The sequence below is a fragment of the Anolis sagrei genome, chromosome 4, assembly GCF_037176765.1.
Source record: "Anolis sagrei isolate rAnoSag1 chromosome 4, rAnoSag1.mat, whole genome shotgun sequence".
NCBI classification, from domain to species: Eukaryota; Metazoa; Chordata; class Lepidosauria; order Squamata; family Dactyloidae; genus Anolis; species Anolis sagrei.
In genome coordinates, this window is record NC_090024.1 from 16,814,546 (window position 1) to 16,832,448 (window position 17,903).

Below are 17,903 nucleotides of genomic sequence, written 5' to 3' on the forward strand. Positions count from 1 at the left end.
AAGTGTTGTTCCTAATATCTGGGATAAGCTGGGGAAAATGCATTTTAATAATATTTTGCTCAAATAGTAATGCTATTGTGTTGTCAAAGTGTTTCATGGCTGGAATCACTGGGTTGTTGTGAGTTTTCTGGGTTGTATGGCCATGTTCCGAAAGCATTCTCTCCTGATGTTTCGCCCATATCTATGGCAGGCATCCTCAGAGGTTGTGAGGTTTGTTGGAAACTAGACATGTGAGGTTGATATATATATATATATATATATATATATATATATATATATATGGAATGTCCAGGGTAGGAGAAAGAACTCTTGTCTGTTTGAGAAAAGCAAGAAACAGTGAGGCTTTAATGATAAATAATAACTTTATTCTTGTACCCCACCTCCATCTCCACAAAGGGACTCGAGTGGCTTACATGTGGCACAAAGTGCCTAAAACAAAGAAAAAAAATACAATACAATAAAGTAAAACATATAGTGTATAAAAACAACAATTTAAAACTCAGAACAACGCCCATTAGCCTATGGTGACAACTACCATAAGATATGGCCAGACTGTAAACAAGACAAGGGAATGAGATAGTGCAAATGGGATAGAGCAAATTGTAGCTAAGGAAGAAGGATATGGGATGAAGTACAGTGCTATATCATTGATTGCTGGCCATTGGGGCTAAACATTTTCAAAGGCTTGTTTAAACATCCAAGTCTTCAGATCCCTATGGAAGGAGGACAGTATTAGGTGGGCTGCCTAATCTCCCTGGGGAGAGCGTTCCAAAGCCGGGGGGCCACCACTGAGAAGGCCCTCTCAGAAGCTTTCCACAAAAGCCAAGGTAATTCCACAGAAGTTAACAGGTTAAAAACAACATTGGACTGACAAAGAATGCCCTTCGATCAGCTCATTAAATGCTCTCCCAACATGAAAGCATTATGTTGACCTCTAGCCTCATGTTTGTTGGCAAGGCTTCTGCGAACTCTTAATTGTAAATGGTCCTATCTAATCAAGTCTCCACTATCTTCAAGGCCAGATAGCTCATTATCTGTGCCCTGTTGGGCCTGGTCACCCTGGGAACCAAAAGACCCTGAGCTCCCAGAAGGAGCCTCCACCTGGAGCTCCAAAGTTTCACTATCTTTATCTAAAACCAAATTCCTTTCTCTGGGGAACAGAAATGCCATCTCTTCTTCAGAATCAACACTGTCTGGTTCATTTGTCTCACTAACCAGAACATGTTCAGAAATCTGAAACCCATTATCCTCCTCATCCCGAGGAAATTCAGGCTCAGAAAGCTCAGACTCAGACTGAACCACAACAACTGCAACATTCACACTTGCCTCAAACAGACATAGTGTGTGTATATGTGCATCATAGAATTCTGAGGTTTGTTTCCTTTGTTGTTACATTTCATCCATAATTGCTGCATTTTGATTTTTCCCTCCTTGGTTTTCCACTTTTCATGGAATTTGCTTCTACAACTCTCAGCAAAGGGATGGTGCAGATCAGGGACAAATCATGCTACAAATGTATGTAATTCCAAAGGCCATGCTTGGCCTTTCTGTAAATAGCTTTATTCAGGGATAGCAGTCCAAATTATCGATGCCAGCGGCAGGGATAAATAGCAGCTCTAGCTGTCTCTTGGCAGTTGGGAGCCTTGTCTTGAAAATTGCTTTCCTCCTGGATATTTCACCAGCCTTCTTAAGAGGATAATGTTGCCTGCAACGTTTGGATTTTTATCTCAAGGTGACAGAGATTTGTACAAATCTTTATAGATCAACAAGTCTGGGGCATAAGAGAGATGGAGTTTAAGACATGGAAATTCAATAGCTGCTGGTACAGATACAGTGCTGTAATGCAGGTCAAAAACATTGCAAGATTCTCATCTTTTCAAAGTTTTCTCGCTGACACGTCCCTCCCACTATGTCTCTGGGTATAAAATCTCCAAAGTGCAACTAAATTTCTATCCTGTGATTTGCATTTTTACTAATGGCTGTACCAAAACGCTGTAATTCAGAGATAAAGTGAAACATATGCCATCAGTGTAAATACAATTGTCAGAATATCCCCATGGTACCTGGCAGGAAGAATGCCAATTTCACTGAGATACTTAAAATGCCCATCTAACATCTACTCATTTAATTAATAAAGAATCCAGTTAGTGACTCTGCAATACTTAAGTATATAATGGATCATTTTGGAATCAAGACATGACATGAGATGAAGCAACACTGTCTTTTCCTAGTTGCTAATCTGTTTTTAATTTTGGGACACAGTTGATTGACTTCAAAAAGAGACTGCTCTGAGCTCAAGTAAATGAAAGAAAGCAGCTGGGACCATTCACTTAAGTAGAGTGACACAGCTTTGGCACAATTAATAATATGAGTAGAAGAGCTTTAAGGGTTTGAAGCAAATATGTTCAGCTTGAGAACCCCTATTTGATTTCTTGTAAGCTGAAGTAGCGAATCATAGTGAGGATGAGTGGAATTTAGATAGTGTCAGTATTATAACCCATAGTATTGATTCCATACTTCCTAATAATAATAATAATAATAATAATAATAATAATAATAATACAAACTTTATTTATATACTGCTCTATCTACCCAAAGGGACTCAGGGTGGTTTCTAAGTATCAACACCAGCACATATGGAATCAACACATAGGCAAAATAACAATACTAACAATATAAGCATAAAATTATCCCAATAACACATATATATTAAAAGAAATCCTGCCTGTTCTCTGTGCCTTTTTTATTTGTTAGGGCATGGGAAGGAATGGGTCAGAACAATTAAAAAGGCCGGGCCAAGACTGGTACAAAATCGAAATAAGATGGGCCTAGAATTTAGGTACAATACTGTAATAGACTAACAACAATAGCGAGAACGGGCCTGTGGTTGCTCATTTTCAGAGGCCTGTTAGAAGAATGACCAGGGTAATAAATAGGAAGTGCAAGGCTGTATCCAACAATATCTGAGCTGGGCTAGCATTGGTCACCCTCAAAGATTGGTTGAAACCACCAGGTCTTCAAGTTCTTACGAAAGGAGGGGAGGGATGGGGCCTGTCTTATTTCCCTTGGAAGGGCTTTCCAGAGGTGGGGGGCCACCACCGAGAAGGCCCTCTCTCTCGTCCCCACCAACCATGCTTGTGACAGTGGTGAAAGCGAAAGGAGGGCCTCCCTGGAAGATCTTAAAGTTCGCACCAGTTCATAGACAGAGATGCAATCGCGAGATAGGCGGGGCCCGAACCGTTTAGCAGCACAAAACATACTTCATCTTGGAAAGGTATACATTTACAAGGATTTCTGTCACCATGTGTTTTGGAGAAATAAGACTAGTTAAGACCTTAAAATATCATAGAAATTGTGAGTTTCTGGTTTTCCAAGGGTGTACCTGCACTCCTGGTGGTGCAGTGGGTTAAACCGCTGAGCTGCTGAACTTGCTGACTGAAAGGTTGGTGGTTCGAATCTGGAAGCGGGGTGAGCTTCTGCTGTTAGGCCTAGCTTCTGCCAACCTAGCAGTTCGAAAACATGCAAATGTGAGTAGATTAATAGGTACTGCTTCTGTGGGAAGGTAATGGAACTCCATGCAGTCATGCCAGCCACATGACCTTAGAGGCATCTATGGATAACACCAGCTCTTCAGCTTCGAAATGGAGATGATTACCACACCCCAGGGTTGGACACGACTAGACTTAATGTTAGTGGTAACCTTTACCTTTACTATCTGCACTCTTGAGTTAATGCAGTTGGACACTACTTCAACCCCCTTGCTCAATGCCACAGAATCCTGGCAGTTTTAGTTTAGTCAGGTATCAACACTCTTTGGCAGCAGAGAAGGCTGACTACTTTGTAAAACCAAACTTCCTGTGACTCCAGAATACTGAGACATGGCAGTCAGTGTAGAGTCAAACTGATTTTTGGAGAGGGGGAAAGAGGGGAGGGGGTTCCCCATGTCATCAGCCATGGTACCCTGGGATGTCCAGGAGCTTTATAGAGCTCTGTGGCCCAGAGTGGCTGGTAACAGTGGAGTAAGAATCGTAGAATTGGAAGAGGCTGCATAAGTCATCCAGTCCAGGCCCCTTCTTCCATGCAGGAAAAGCACAATCAAAATACCCCTAACAGATGGCCATCTAGCCTCTGTTTAAAAGCCTCCAAGGAAGGCGCTTTCACCACACCCTGAGGTAGAAAGTTCCACTGTTGAATTGCTCTTACAGTCAGGAAGTTCTTCCTAATGATCAGGTGGAATCTCCTTTCCTGTAATTTGAACACATTGTTCTGAGTCCTAGTTTCAAGGGCAGCAGAAGACATGTCTGCTCCCTCTTCCCTGTGACATCCTTTCACATATTCATACATGGCTATCCTGTTCTGTTTCTCTCTCTATTCTATGTATTGTTTTAACAACATCCTTCACTTCCTTCCTCTTTTAACCAAATCCTAGTTTCCAGGGCAGCAGAATACAAACCTGCTCTCCCTTCCTTAGGATATATATCCGTTCAAATATGTAAACATGGCGATCATGTCTCCTCTCAACTTTCCTTTCTGGAGGATAAACATAGCAGTTCTTTAAGATGCTCCTCATAGAGCATGGGTTGTTCCTATTAAGAACCAGCTTAACTGTTTACTTGACCCTGAAGTGTAGGGAAGCTCTGGAGCATTCTTCAACTTCAGTTAATCTGTGGCAAAACTACACATTAAGCAGCCTTGTCCTGTATTGGAGGTGAGAATGGTCTGTGCCCTGTTTAGATATGTCCAAGGTGTCTGTAGTCTGAGAGCTATCCATTGTGCTGAACTTATCTCAGGGCTGAGAATCAGCATGCTGGATAGGTTATCTTTTATAGATAGATACATTTTAAAAGTTATATTAGCAGTTTAAAAAGAAGATTAAGAAGTATACAATAGAAATACAAAAAGTGAGAAGCAAAAGAAAAAGAGAAAGAAAAATAGAAAGGAAGAAAGAGATAAAGAGAATAGAAAAGTAGTTGACTTCCAGTTTATCTTCATTCAGCTACCAAAAAATAACATAGGCTTAGTGTTGGCTCTTTTCTCAAGCAAAAATCCTTTTCTAATTAGTCTTCTAAACTTAAAATTGGGAAGTTATTTTCTTTGCCATAGAAAAAAATCATTGAAGGATTTCCAATCATTTGTTTTTTCCCCACAGTGTTCTTTAATAAGCAGGTTCCCTTATCCATCTCAGTCAAGACCATCATTTTTATCATCCAAACTTCTATTGTTGGTGCCGCTGAGTTCTTCTATTTCTGTGTGTAAATCAATCTAGCTGCTGTGGTCATATATTGCAACACTCTACCACAGTCATTTATGTCAGTCAGTCCATATAAAAACGTTTCAGATACAGCATATTGGATCTGGGGTGCATTCATCAGCATTATTGTTGCCTTTCAAACAACAGGTGCATATTAGAGCAACATAGAATAGAAAGTTGTAGCCACAGAACCACTGCTTGTGCTGCTGCTGTTGTTTGTTGCCTGCATGTCATTTCTAACATACGATGACCCTAACATCAACCTATCACGGGGTTTGCTGAGGCTGAATGTGTGTCTCACCTAAGATCAAGCAATGTGTTTACTTGATTGAGCAATGAATCAAACCCTAGTCTTCAGAGTCGTAGCCCAGTGCTCGTCACTAAATGGCATTGGCTATCCACAGAAACCTTACATGTTTTCAAGCAGCCAGATGGGCCAGGCTTTAGCACAGGAGGTTAAACACCAAGCTGTAATAAATCTTGCTAACAGGAAGTTTGATAGTTCAAAGCCTAGGCCAGGGTGAGCACCTGACCTTTAGCCCAGCTTCTGCCAACCTAGCAGTTCAAAAACAAAATAATGTGAGTAGATAAGTAGGAACTGCATTAAAGTGGTATTTTAGGCATGGCATTCAATCAGAAAAAGGAGGAAGTCTATGAACAAAGAAAGCTCTTCAGCAAGGAGATGAAGCAACAGCACTTCCTGTGGCTGGAACCAAGCACAACCTCCAAAGATGCTGAAAGATGGGAAAGCCTATATATATCTCTATCTGTTGTCTGTCTTGTCATTGTATAATTGGCAGTGAATATTTCTTGTATATGTGTTCTGTGATCTTCCCTGAATCCCTTTCAGGGTGAGAAGGGTGAAATATAAATACTGTAAATAAATAAATAAGATTTCAAGTACAATTTTCACAACTGGTTTTGCAGTTCCTGAAATTCCCATCCCAACATATCTCAAGCTTTTTGTGAGCTTTGCGCTCAAGATTTTGAGGAACTCTTCCATCTTTAGTCTTTAAGCAGTTTGCCTTTACATTATATTTAACAGCATACTGAAAAGAACGTATTTTTGTAATACTTTATCTGATATATATATATATATATATATATATATATATATATATATAGTTTTTGAGCTGAGAATTATGTTGAAGAATGTGAGACATGTGAAAATTGAGAATAGCTAACACTCCTATTCCAAAGACAGTTACACTGAGTTCACTTTTAAGTCAGTGTGCATAGCGTTGCATTGTAAAGTCATTCCTCAAATGAGACTACAACCTATGGATCAGAAAATGTCATATAGGAATGTTGCTTTTATTGTTGCATGCCTTGAAGTCAATTCCAGCTCATGGTGACCCTAAGGCAAACCTATTATGGGATTTCTTGACAAAATTGTTCAGAGAGGATATCTGATTGTTTTCCTCTAAGGTTGCCAGTAGGACTTGTGTAAGGTTACTCAATATGTTTCCATGATCAAGTGGAGGTTCAAACGTAGACCATTCTTGCTCTGACATTCTGGGACATACTGGAATATACTACACAGTTTACTTCCTCCATCATCTGTACTATAGCCAGAACTTGAAAATGCCAGAGAGGGGGGCTGCAATTCTTTTTTGAGTCTAAAAAAATAACTTCCCAAACTTAGTATTGCCTATATCCAAGTAATAATCTTCCAATCTTCAAAGGCACTAAAATTTAAGAGCCAAATGGTGTAATTCTTCTCCCCACCACAAAGATAAAAGCTCTTATTACCTGTTGATTTGATTCAATTTAATCTTAATTGCTTCATTCTCTTTCTTTCTCCTCCAAGAGATAATCTTGATATTGATATTTTTACAGGGCCCTGTAATTCTTTTCCCCATTTCAGGGATCATTTCTCTTTCTTTTTTTGATCCTGCAAAGATTTGTGTGCAGGAAGCATGAAAACAATCTCCTTTTCATGGCTTTTATTATCCTGTCAAAAATGCAGGTAATGGCCCATGATGTTTTGTTTCTTGGTTCTTTAAAAATATTTCAGATGATTAAGCCTCATTTTCACAATATAATATCAAATGTCCCCAACAACCATTACATCTGAACAGTTTTGCAAAATGTGCTTCAAAGATTCCAGGTTTTGCATTCCAGTAACCTTAAGTGTAGAAAAGACTGCAGTTTTGGATTGATTGATTGATTATTTACAGAATTTATATTCCACCCTTCTCACCCCAAAGGGGACTCAGGGCGGATCACAGAACACACATATATGGCAAACATTCAGTGCTGTTATACACTGACAAGACAGACAATTGTACATAGATAGAGGTATGTATAGGCTTTCCCATCTTTGACATCTTGGAGGCTTGCACTCAGTTCCAGCCACCGGGGATGGGGGGGGGGTGCTGCTTCTCTCCATCTTCCCTGCCAAAGTGCTTTGTTCGTGAACTTCTTCCTTGATCAAATTGCTGGCATTTCCTTAAATACCTCTCCGTTTTAAAGCAGTACCAATTTATCTACTCACATTTGCTTTCAAACTGCTAGGTAAGCAGAATCTGAGCTAAAGACCAGGAGCTCAACCTGACCCAGGCTTTGAACTGTCAGCCTTTCAAATGGCAAGAATGATGCAGCTGGTGGTTAACCTTCTGTGCTAAAGCCTGGCCCTTTTTAGTATAAAGTACAATGTAAATGTGATGACACTATTTATTTATTTATTTATTTATTTATTTATTTATTTATTTATTATTTGACACATTTGTATACTGCCTTTTTCAGCTCAGAGATGACTCAAGGTGATTCACAGTTGGCAATAATTTGATGCCTCAACAATTATAAAATGCAATTAAAACAGTTATAAAATACAGTTAAAACATTTAGCATATAACATAAACACCGTACAAAGCCATAAAAACATTAACATGAGCAGACCTGCAGCCAGGATTTTGATTCGGGGGGTGCTGAGTTTGATTCAGGGGGGGCTGAGTTTGATTGGGGGGGCTGAGGATCTACCCTAGCAAACTTTTTGAATCGTTACCCCAGTACCCCCATGTATATGGGATATATTGAGCATGGTGATCAGAGCATGATATGAATAAACATAACAGTTTAAATAATGTACCAGTAAGGCCTTCTCGTGGACCACCCTGAGAATTTGGGGGGGGGGGGTGCTGAAGCCCCTCAAGCCCCCCCCCCCCCCAGCTACATGCCTAAAACATGAGTATCTCCTTACTATATAAATATAGTATAAATAAATTGAAAATGGAGATGGAAATGGGAAAGAAATGTATCTCTGAAAAAATAAATGCAAATATTATGCCAACTTTGGGGGAGGGGGAGAGAGAGAGAGAGAGATGAGAGACAGATGTGTGTAAATCCACAAAGATCTGCATTTTGTTTTCATTCTATCATCCTGGTGAATAGCTACCTGATCCATTTAATAAAATATTGCTGAGTGTTTTCAAACTGCAGCTGATCACTTGCAAGTTCAAAGAGATCAGCTGTGGAAGGAAACATGCAAACAGTCTACAGTCAAAGTCAGCTTATTAACAGCACCAGAGTTGTTAAAAGCAAACTATTATCCATTATGCAAAACACTACTGAATTAATAGCTTCCAGATTGCAAGCTGTGAAAATAAATAACCATTTGGGAGCTATGCATCTGATCAGCTTCGTTACAAAACTGGAATTAACGGGATCTTTTTTTCTCTCTTTTCAGTTATTAGATGAAGAAAGATTTCAAGACATAGAAAAAATTAAAACCATTGGGAGCACATACATGGCTGTATCGGGATTATCTCCTGAAAAACAGGTAGGAGGTTATATCTGGTAGCTAAAAAATACATTGTTGTTATTCTTGTTGTGTGCCTTCAAGTCATGTGTGACTTATCCTGACCCGTAAGAAGATTATCTTGGCAGACTTTGTTAACAGGGGGTTTGCCTCTGCTTGCCTCTGAGGCTGAAAGAATGAGATGTGCCCAAGGCTTCCAATATTCAGATCCCTCCGCTATTCTGGTTCTTAACAGCTAACAAAGATGCCTGTCTGTATAGTGTATTCATTCAAGTTACTTGGACTTCCAGGTGTCAGGAGGCCACACCAGTTCTCTTCCAACCTCAAATTGGAGGTCCATGCCCTTACTCACCTGTACTCCAAACCCACCAAAAAAGATGAGAAAATCTGCCAGTTATACCTTCAGAAGTAATTATAATTATATAATTGTACTTATATAATTGTAATTATATAATACAGAAGTATAAGTAAAGGCAGAAAAATGTATTAGTTTTTATAACATAGTATTTGCAGAAAAATCCTGCAAATCTCTTGGGAAGACAAGCGGACAAACGTCAACATGCTGGAAGAAGCAAAGACCACAGCACTGAAGCGAATTTCCTCCGCCATCAACTCCCCTGGATCGGCCACATTGTCCAAATGCCTGATCACCATCTCCCAAAGCAGTTGCTCTACTCTGAACTCAAGAACGGAAAACAATGATGATGGACAGGAAAAGAGATTTAAAGATGGGCTCAAAGCCAACCTTAAAAACTATGGCATAGACACTGAGAACTGGGCAGCCCTGGCCCTTGAGCGCTCCAGCTGAAGGTCAACTGTGACCAGCAATGCTATAGAATTTGAAAAGGCACAAATAGAGGCAAAAGAGAGAAATGTGCCAAGAGAGAGGCGCGTCAAGCCAACCCCGACCGGGACTGCCTTCCACATGGAAACCAATGCCCTCACTGTGGGAGAACATGCAGATCTAGAATAGGGCTCCACAGTCACCTACAGACCCACCGACAGAACACCAATCTTGGAAGACAGTCCTACTTGGACAACGAGGGATCGTCTAAGTAAGTAAGTAAGTAAGTATAGGCGTGAAGATTACTGCAGACAAATGGAAGCCAGGAAATCATAAGATTTTTACTTCTTGGGAGGAGAGCAATGACCAATCTTGATAAAATAGTGAAGAGTAGAGACATCACATAGCAATGAAGATCTGAATAGTTAAAGCAATGATATTCCTCATGGTAATCTATGGATGTCAGAGCTGGACCATAAAGAAGGTTGAGCAAAGGAAGATAGATGATGTGAACTGTGGTTTTGGAGGAAAATTCTGAGAGTGCCTTGGACAGCATGAAGATCCAACCAGTCCATACTCCAGGAAATAAAGCCCAACTGCTCACTGGAGAGAAGGATATTAGAGGCAAAGATGAAGTATTTTGGCCAAATATGAGAAGACAGGAAAGCTTGGAGAAGACAATGATGTTGAGGGAATTGAAGGAAAAAGGAAGAGGGGGTGACTAAGGGCAAGATGGATGGATGTTATAATTCAAGTGACTAGCTTGACTGTGAGGGAGTTGCGGGTGGCCACAGCCGAAAGGAAGCTCTGGCGTGGGCTGGTCCAGGATGTCACCAAGAGTCAGAAGCAACTGAATGAATAAACAAAAACAACAAACCTTCAGAAGTTTTTAGGAAAAGGGTAGGCCACTGTGAAAGGCTGGAAGGCTCCATTCCTCTACCCCAGTTTGCCCATGGGCGAACTGTTAAGAATTGTTGGAGTTGAAGTCCAAAACACCTGGAGGGCCAATGTTTGCCCATGCCTGCTCTACCACAAGAACCTAAAAGTACAAATAAAGTTAGCCTCCAAATGCGCCCAAATGCACTCTAAGGAGCATGCCAACCTTTTTTCAGGTTCCTCTGAGTCATTTTAAGCCATGGAGAAACTTTTTAAAAGAAAAAGTGGAAAGTCACTTTTGAGTCAATTTCTTTTTTGTATTCTATGTGTCTCTGTGTGTGTGTGTGTGTACAAATACATACATACACATATACAAATAAAGGTAACAAAAAGAACAGAGTTTTAGTAATATGTTAATGTGCTAAACCAGAGGTTTCGCTCAACTGGTAAATCATCAGCAACTATAAGATCTTTCAACCAAAAGGTTGCAAGTTCAAAGCTCCAGGTTGGTGTGAGCGGCCGACCATCAGCCATGCTCACTGTTTACCTAAGCAGTTCGAAAACAGCTTTAGCTGTAATTAGAGAAATTAGGTACCACTAAAAGCAGGGGAGGTGTTTTATAATGCTATAAAGAAAAAGAAGATCAGAAAATGCTGGAATGAGGAAGTCCTGATGGCTCTTTGTCATAGAGGATGGAGCGACAGAATCCCCTGTGGACTTGAGCCCAACCGTCCATGGCATCCAAACAACACCTCCTTCTGTGCTATCTGTCTATGCACTGTTTATACAAACAGCATTGAACGTTTGCCATGTATGTGTACTTGTGATCCACCCTGAGTCCCCTTTGGGATGAGAAGGGCGGAATATAAATAAAGGTTGTTGTTGTTGTTGTTGTTGTTATTTAAATAATGAGTATCAAATAACATCAATAACATATTTGTACAAATAAAAGAACAAATTCAACATGCTAGTCAATACACTGAGTAAAACTTCTGTTTAAAATTTTCTCTGGAAAGACTTCTGTGGAAATTTTAAAGCAGAGGCTGAAGCTTTTTGCTTGTGTGTTCCTGCATGGCAATTTATTTATTTATTTATTTACAGTATTTCTATTCTGCCTTTCTCACACTGCAGGGGACTTAGGGCGGATTATAATGCATATATACATTATAATGCATATATACATGGCAAACACTCAATGCCATAGACATACAACATATATAAACAGATACAGAGGCAATTCAACATTCCAGCTTTTCTGGCTTCATGAGGGTATGCTCAATTCCGGCCACAGGCGGAGCTGTCGCTTCACCATTCACTTGTGACACCAAGTCCTTGATGGAGGACTTCTTCCAACTCTATGGTTTTAAGTCAATGCTAATGAGTCATGGAGCTAGATCCAGCTTTTAAGATTTGTGTGTTAGGGACAGATGTGGAAGACCTGGCTTATGCAGTGGAATTTCTGTTTCATTCTCTCTCTCTCTCTTTTTCCAGCAATGTGAAGATAAATGGGGCCATTTATGTGCACTGGCCGATTTCTCCATTGCACTGAATGAAAGCATTCAAGAGATCAATAAGCATTCCTTTAACAACTTTGAGCTCCGCATTGGTATGTATGTGTTGAATATGTCTACATAAACAAAATAGAATTATGGGTGGGAAATCCCACATTATCTGAGTGTGGACCCAGATAACCCTGTTCAAAGCAGATATTGTGGGATTTTCTGTCTTGATATTCTGGGATATAGGGCTGCGTGGAAGGGCCCTTTGTCATCTCTCCTCCTATCCTCCTAATAAGTCCTTTTAGCAATCTACTGGATATATAAATTCTATTTCCATCTATACTCAGTCTACACAGTATGTCAGACTACTCAGAGAAGCCCTTGAAATCCACAATTGTGTGGACAATTTCATCAGAAAGGAGGAAATCATGAAAATGAACAAAATCTGGCTACCAATATTAAAACAAACTCTGAAATCAGAACCGTAAGTAAAGAAGAACATTAAGAAAAACAGGAATTCCTGACAGAAATCAGTCAGGGCCAACTAACACCTCCCAACAAAGGATTCTTCCAGTCAGGAAGCAGCCAGGCTTTGAAGCTGCAAGGCCATTCCATGCTAATCAAGGTGGCCAACATTCACACTTGTCTCAATAGACAAGAGGGTTTTTTTCCTACCCTGGACTTTCCACAGATATGTAAAACGCACTTGCCTAGTTACCAATAGACTTCACAAACTCTGAGGATGCCTGCCATAAATGTGGGTGAAATGTCAGGAGAGAATGCTTCTGGAACATGGCCATACAGCCTGGAAAACTCACAGCTACCCAGTGATTCCGGCCATGAAAGCCTTCGATAACACATTATACTCAGTCTGTTTCTATGTGTAAATAAACGTGGCATAAACTTCTATTACCTGGGAGATTTCATGGCTTAGGAAGGAATGTTACAGCATTTTGTTAGATCTAATGTTGAAAAAGGAATATTGTGTTAATGCTACAAAAGATTAACAGGACTATTCTTCTATAACTCTCATCTCTTTCTTTGTTTTTCTAGGCATTAGCCATGGCTCTGTTGTCGCAGGCGTTATTGGTGCTAAGAAACCCCAGTATGACATCTGGGGCAAAACGGTGAACTTAGCTAGCCGGATGGACAGCACTGGCATCAGCGGGAGAATGCAAGTGCCTGAGGAAACCTATCTCATCCTGAAGGACAAGGGATTTGCCTTTGATTACAGGGGTGAGATCTACGTCAAGGGCATCAGTGAGCAAGAAGGAAAAATCAAAACATATCTTCTTCTGGGAAGAGTCCAGCCAAACCCTTTAATCTTGCAGCCGAGGAAACTGACGGGGCAGTACTCCTTAGCGGCTGTCGTCTTAGGGCTTGTGCAATCTCTCAACAGGCAAAAACAGAAGCAAATCCTCAATGAGAACAATAATTCTGGTATCATAAAAGGTCACTATAACCGGCGGACTTTGCTAACCTCCGGGGGATCGGAATCGACAACCCAAGCAGAGGGTGCTGACAAAACTGAATTGCCATAAGCCTGCATCTTCCTTTGTGTTTTTTTCTCCTTTTTTAAACTTTCTTTTTATATATAAAATAAATATATAAATAAAAATATCGTTCAATTTTTATAGAACGGTTTTCTTTCACTGATTCATTCCAAACCATCTCGACTCTTGTTTCCTTATGTGCTTTGAATAAGGCAGGTACAAATGAGAAATTTCCAAATGAATGAATTGCTGAGATGATATGATGAAAAGCTTGAGTTTGCAAATGGAGATGGCGAGTGACTCAGAACTAATGCCAACCCATTAGGGAGATAAGGAGGGCCATACATTATTAGTAGTAGTAGTAGTAGTTGATTTTTTGTTGTTGTTGTGTCAGGAGCAACTTGAGAAACTGCAAGTTGCTTCTGGTGTGAGAGAATTGGCTGTCTGCAAGGACGTTGCCCAGGGAACACCCAGATGTTTTGATGTTTTTATCATCCTTGTGGGAGGCTTCTCTCATATCCCCGCATGAGAAGCTGGAGCTGATAGAGGGAGCTCATCCGTACTCTCCCCAGATTCAAACCTGCAATCTGTTGGTCTTCAGTCCTGCTGGCACAGGGGTTATGATACATAACAAGATTGGTACACAGCAAACAAGATCACCATGCTGGCTTTTGTATTCACTCACACTTCAGACACTTGCCAAGTGTCTAGGACTGTGTGATGTATTGGCGAATAATACATGCATATCCCAGTAGGGTGGCCTTTTGCATCTGACAGTTGGTAATTTTGTCAGTGCCAATTGTTTTTAAGTACAGGCCAAGGTCTTTAGGCACTTCACCCAGTGTGCCGTTTGCCACTGGGTGCACCTTTACTGGCTTGTGCCAGAGTCTTTGCTGTTTGATCTTAAAATCTTCATATTGTGTCAGCTTTTCCAGTTGCTTTTCATCAATCCTGCTGTTGTCTGGGACTGCAGAATCATACTTGGTTTTTTCCCACAATCTTGAGATCAGGAGTACTGTGCTCCAAAACTCTGTCTGTCTGAATTCAGAAGCCCCAGAGTAGTTTGACATGGTCATTTTCCATAACTTTTTCAGGCTTGTGATCCCACTAGTTCTTTGTCGCAGGCAGATGGTATTTGTGGCACAAGTTCCAATGGATCATCTGAGCAACAGTGTTATGCCTCCGCTTTGTTATTGTTGTTGTTATTTGAAACACAACAAGATGAGTCCACAGCAGACAAGATCACTCTGCTGCTGTTGTATTGGATCACATGTCGGACACTTCCCAAGTGTCTAGGACTGTGCGATGTATAAAATATAGAATTGCTCAAAGAAACAAATGAGCAACAGAAGGCATGAGGAAGGAAAGTTGATTTTGTCCCACTCTAATGTGTGCAATAACCTGCTAAAAATCTGAGAAGTGGTATCTCTCCTCAAAAATGCTTTTCACGCTTTCTACCACTAACCCAAGCACTGTTTTCTCACTGAAGGTAGCCGGCACTGCCTAATAAAAATGCTAATGTGGATGGGTTGACAGGCAGTGCAGATTTGCAGCATATCACGCCTTTGAAGAACTTCTGAGTAAATCTCCCTTCAGCTTAAGGGAAGGAGGAGATTCAGCACAGTTTCACCTTGAAAGGGAGCTGGGGGAGGAAAATAAATTCAAAATTAAAAAAAAAGAAACACAACTCTCCTTGGAAAAAGAGAGATAAGCAAACACAAGCAGCTGCATGGGGTGACTTCTGAAGAAGAATATTACTTGGCATTTATAAATGTGTGCTGTACTCAGAATGTAAGAATATATTTGCTGAGTTGGACACAAGGACCATCTGGTAAAGAATTCTGGGAATCATAACCAGATACAGTGAAGACATCTGCCCTTGCGCTATGCTACTCTGCTGCTGAGTATGCTTGCCCAGTGTGGAACGCATCTCACCACGCTAAAACAGTGGATGTGGCTCTTAATGAGGCATGCCGCATTATCATGAGGTGTCTGTGCCCTACACCACTGGAGAAATTACACCTAAAGCAGGGGGTTGGACTTCTGGATGGCCCAAGAGGTCTCTTCCAACTCTATGATTCTAGGATTCTAATAGACTGAATAAATAAAATCTGTTTCAGAATGGATAGTCAATCAAGGAAGCCACAGCTGCCCTGAGTTTGCAGATGACTTCTAGTGACTTGGAGACCTCTCATTTCAAGTTGGCTTGATACCAATAAAAACAACAAAAATTGAGGAGACTATACCTACCCAAATAAGAGTTCTCCTACCACATGAAATTGTCCTTTCATAGAATCATAGAATCAAAGAGTTGGAAGAGACCTCATGGACCATCCAGTTCAACCCCCTGCCAAGAAGCAGGAATATTGCATTCAAATCACCCCTGACAGATGGCCATCCAGCCTCTGTTTAAAAGCTTCCAAAGAAGGAGCCTCCACCACACTCTGGGGCAGAGAGTTCCACTGCTAAACGGCTCTCACAGTCAGGAAGTTCTTCCTAATGTTCAGATGGAATCTCCTCTCTTGTAGTTTGAAGCCATTGTTCCGCGTCCTAGTTTCCAGGGAAGCAGAAAACAAGCTTGCTCCTTCCTCCCTGTGGCTTCCTCTCACATATTTATACATGGCTATCATATCTCCTCTCATCTTTCTCTTCTTCAGGCTAAACATGCCCAGCTCCTTAAGCCGCTCCTGATAGGGCTTGTTCTCCAGACCCTTGATCATTTTAGTCGCCCTCCTCTGGGCACATTTATTATTTATTTATTTATTCCGGTTGCTTCTACCCTGCCCTTCTCACCCCGAAGGGGACTCAAGGCGGCTTACAAGAACAAGGCACAATTCGATGCCCATATCACAAACAACAAAATAACATTAATTAACAATTAAACAACATTTCTTACATTACTACCATAAAACCAATAAAACCAATAAAATCAATACAAACCAGTTTCTCCTCATTGACAGTCAATGTTCGCTAGCTCATAGTTCAATTTCCAATTCCACAGTTGTCAGTCCTGTTAGTCCCATTCGCCTGGTTACCCTTATCTAGGAGTCAGATTGTCCAAAGGCCTGGTCCCATAGCCACATCTTTACCTTCCTCCTGAAAGAGAGGAGGGATGTTGATGCCCTAATTTCCCCCGGGAGTGAGTTCCACAGGTGAGGGGCCACCACTGAGAAGGCCCTGCTCCTCGTCCCCACCAGCCTCACTTGTCAATATCTCTCTTGAATTGTGTTGACCAGAACTCCTTTCATCTCCAAATTTCTAGCATTGTAGAAAGTAAAACATTGAAAATAATTCATATATACTAATCTCATGTGTGCTGTGATTGCATTCCCTTGGTAACATCACATCTTTTCTTGGGATGCCTGAAACACATTTCTCAATGTTTGGTTGAAGTTTCCATCACAGGGGTGGTGGTAATTTGGGGACCAATTTAAAGTTTCATCTTAGAAGGTGACATTATTATGAGGGAGGGGGAACCCCTCAGTTCTCATCCTTTTGATAGTTATACCATTGATTCAGTGTAAAAACAGTATTGTGATGGGATTTCTTTTTGATCGTTGCCTTTATCTTCCCCTGCTACACATGCATTCAAGGTGGATATATAATTGAAGGTGCACCCATAACCCAACCTAACATGGCTTTAATACAGATCAAAAATTTAATTTAAGGATTCAAGAGAACAATTATTTTTAGATGTGGAGAGGGCTCTTTTGAAGTAACAAGAGCAATGCATAAGTCAAGATTCATTTTCTTTACTTGGGTGAAGTCTAATTAGGAGGAGAAGGGAAAGACTTCCGTGACGGATCTCATCCCCACCAAATTTCTCATTTACACAGGTGCCTGGTTCTTTCTTGAGACAGAAGCTGTATTAAACTCCTAGTATTTCATTCAGATTAGCAATGGTCTCCAAAACAATACAGGCAGAATATTTTATTGATGAATGTAACAGGGTGACGCAGTCTAAAAGCCTCTGGCACACTGAATTATTAATGCTTTATCAGCTCAGCACCCAAGATAAATCACATTTTTGTGCTTTGGTTTGCCCGGGTTCACATTGTCTTCCACAAAAAATAAAAAGACTAACATTTTGCAGCTGTGGTTCAAACATATTTAATTTGCCTTCCTGGAAATTTGTTAACAGCTTGGTTTAGGATAAATTCAGACAGCCTCGGTTTAAAGAATCTAACACTGGATCTAGAAGTGTCAAGCTTTACGAGACTGATAAAGTTTGGAGCCCTGC

At 40.6% G+C, this 17,903-nt stretch overlaps 1 protein-coding gene across 2 annotated transcripts in view; it reads left to right on the forward strand.

Annotated features, from left to right (window-relative positions):
* Positions 1-13,809, forward strand: part of ADCY8 (adenylate cyclase 8) — a 150,171-nt gene extending 136,362 nt beyond the window's left edge. For both annotated transcript variants that reach the window (XM_060775879.2, XM_060775880.2), the window contains 3 exons: positions 8,940-9,032; positions 12,163-12,277; positions 13,224-13,809. In XM_060775879.2, coding sequence (XP_060631862.1) covers positions 8,940-9,032; positions 12,163-12,277; positions 13,224-13,711 — 696 coding nt within the window. In that variant the 3' untranslated portion in view covers positions 13,712-13,809. The remainder of the gene's footprint in view (positions 1-8,939; positions 9,033-12,162; positions 12,278-13,223) is intronic.
* Positions 13,810-17,903: the final 4,094 nt, after the last annotated feature.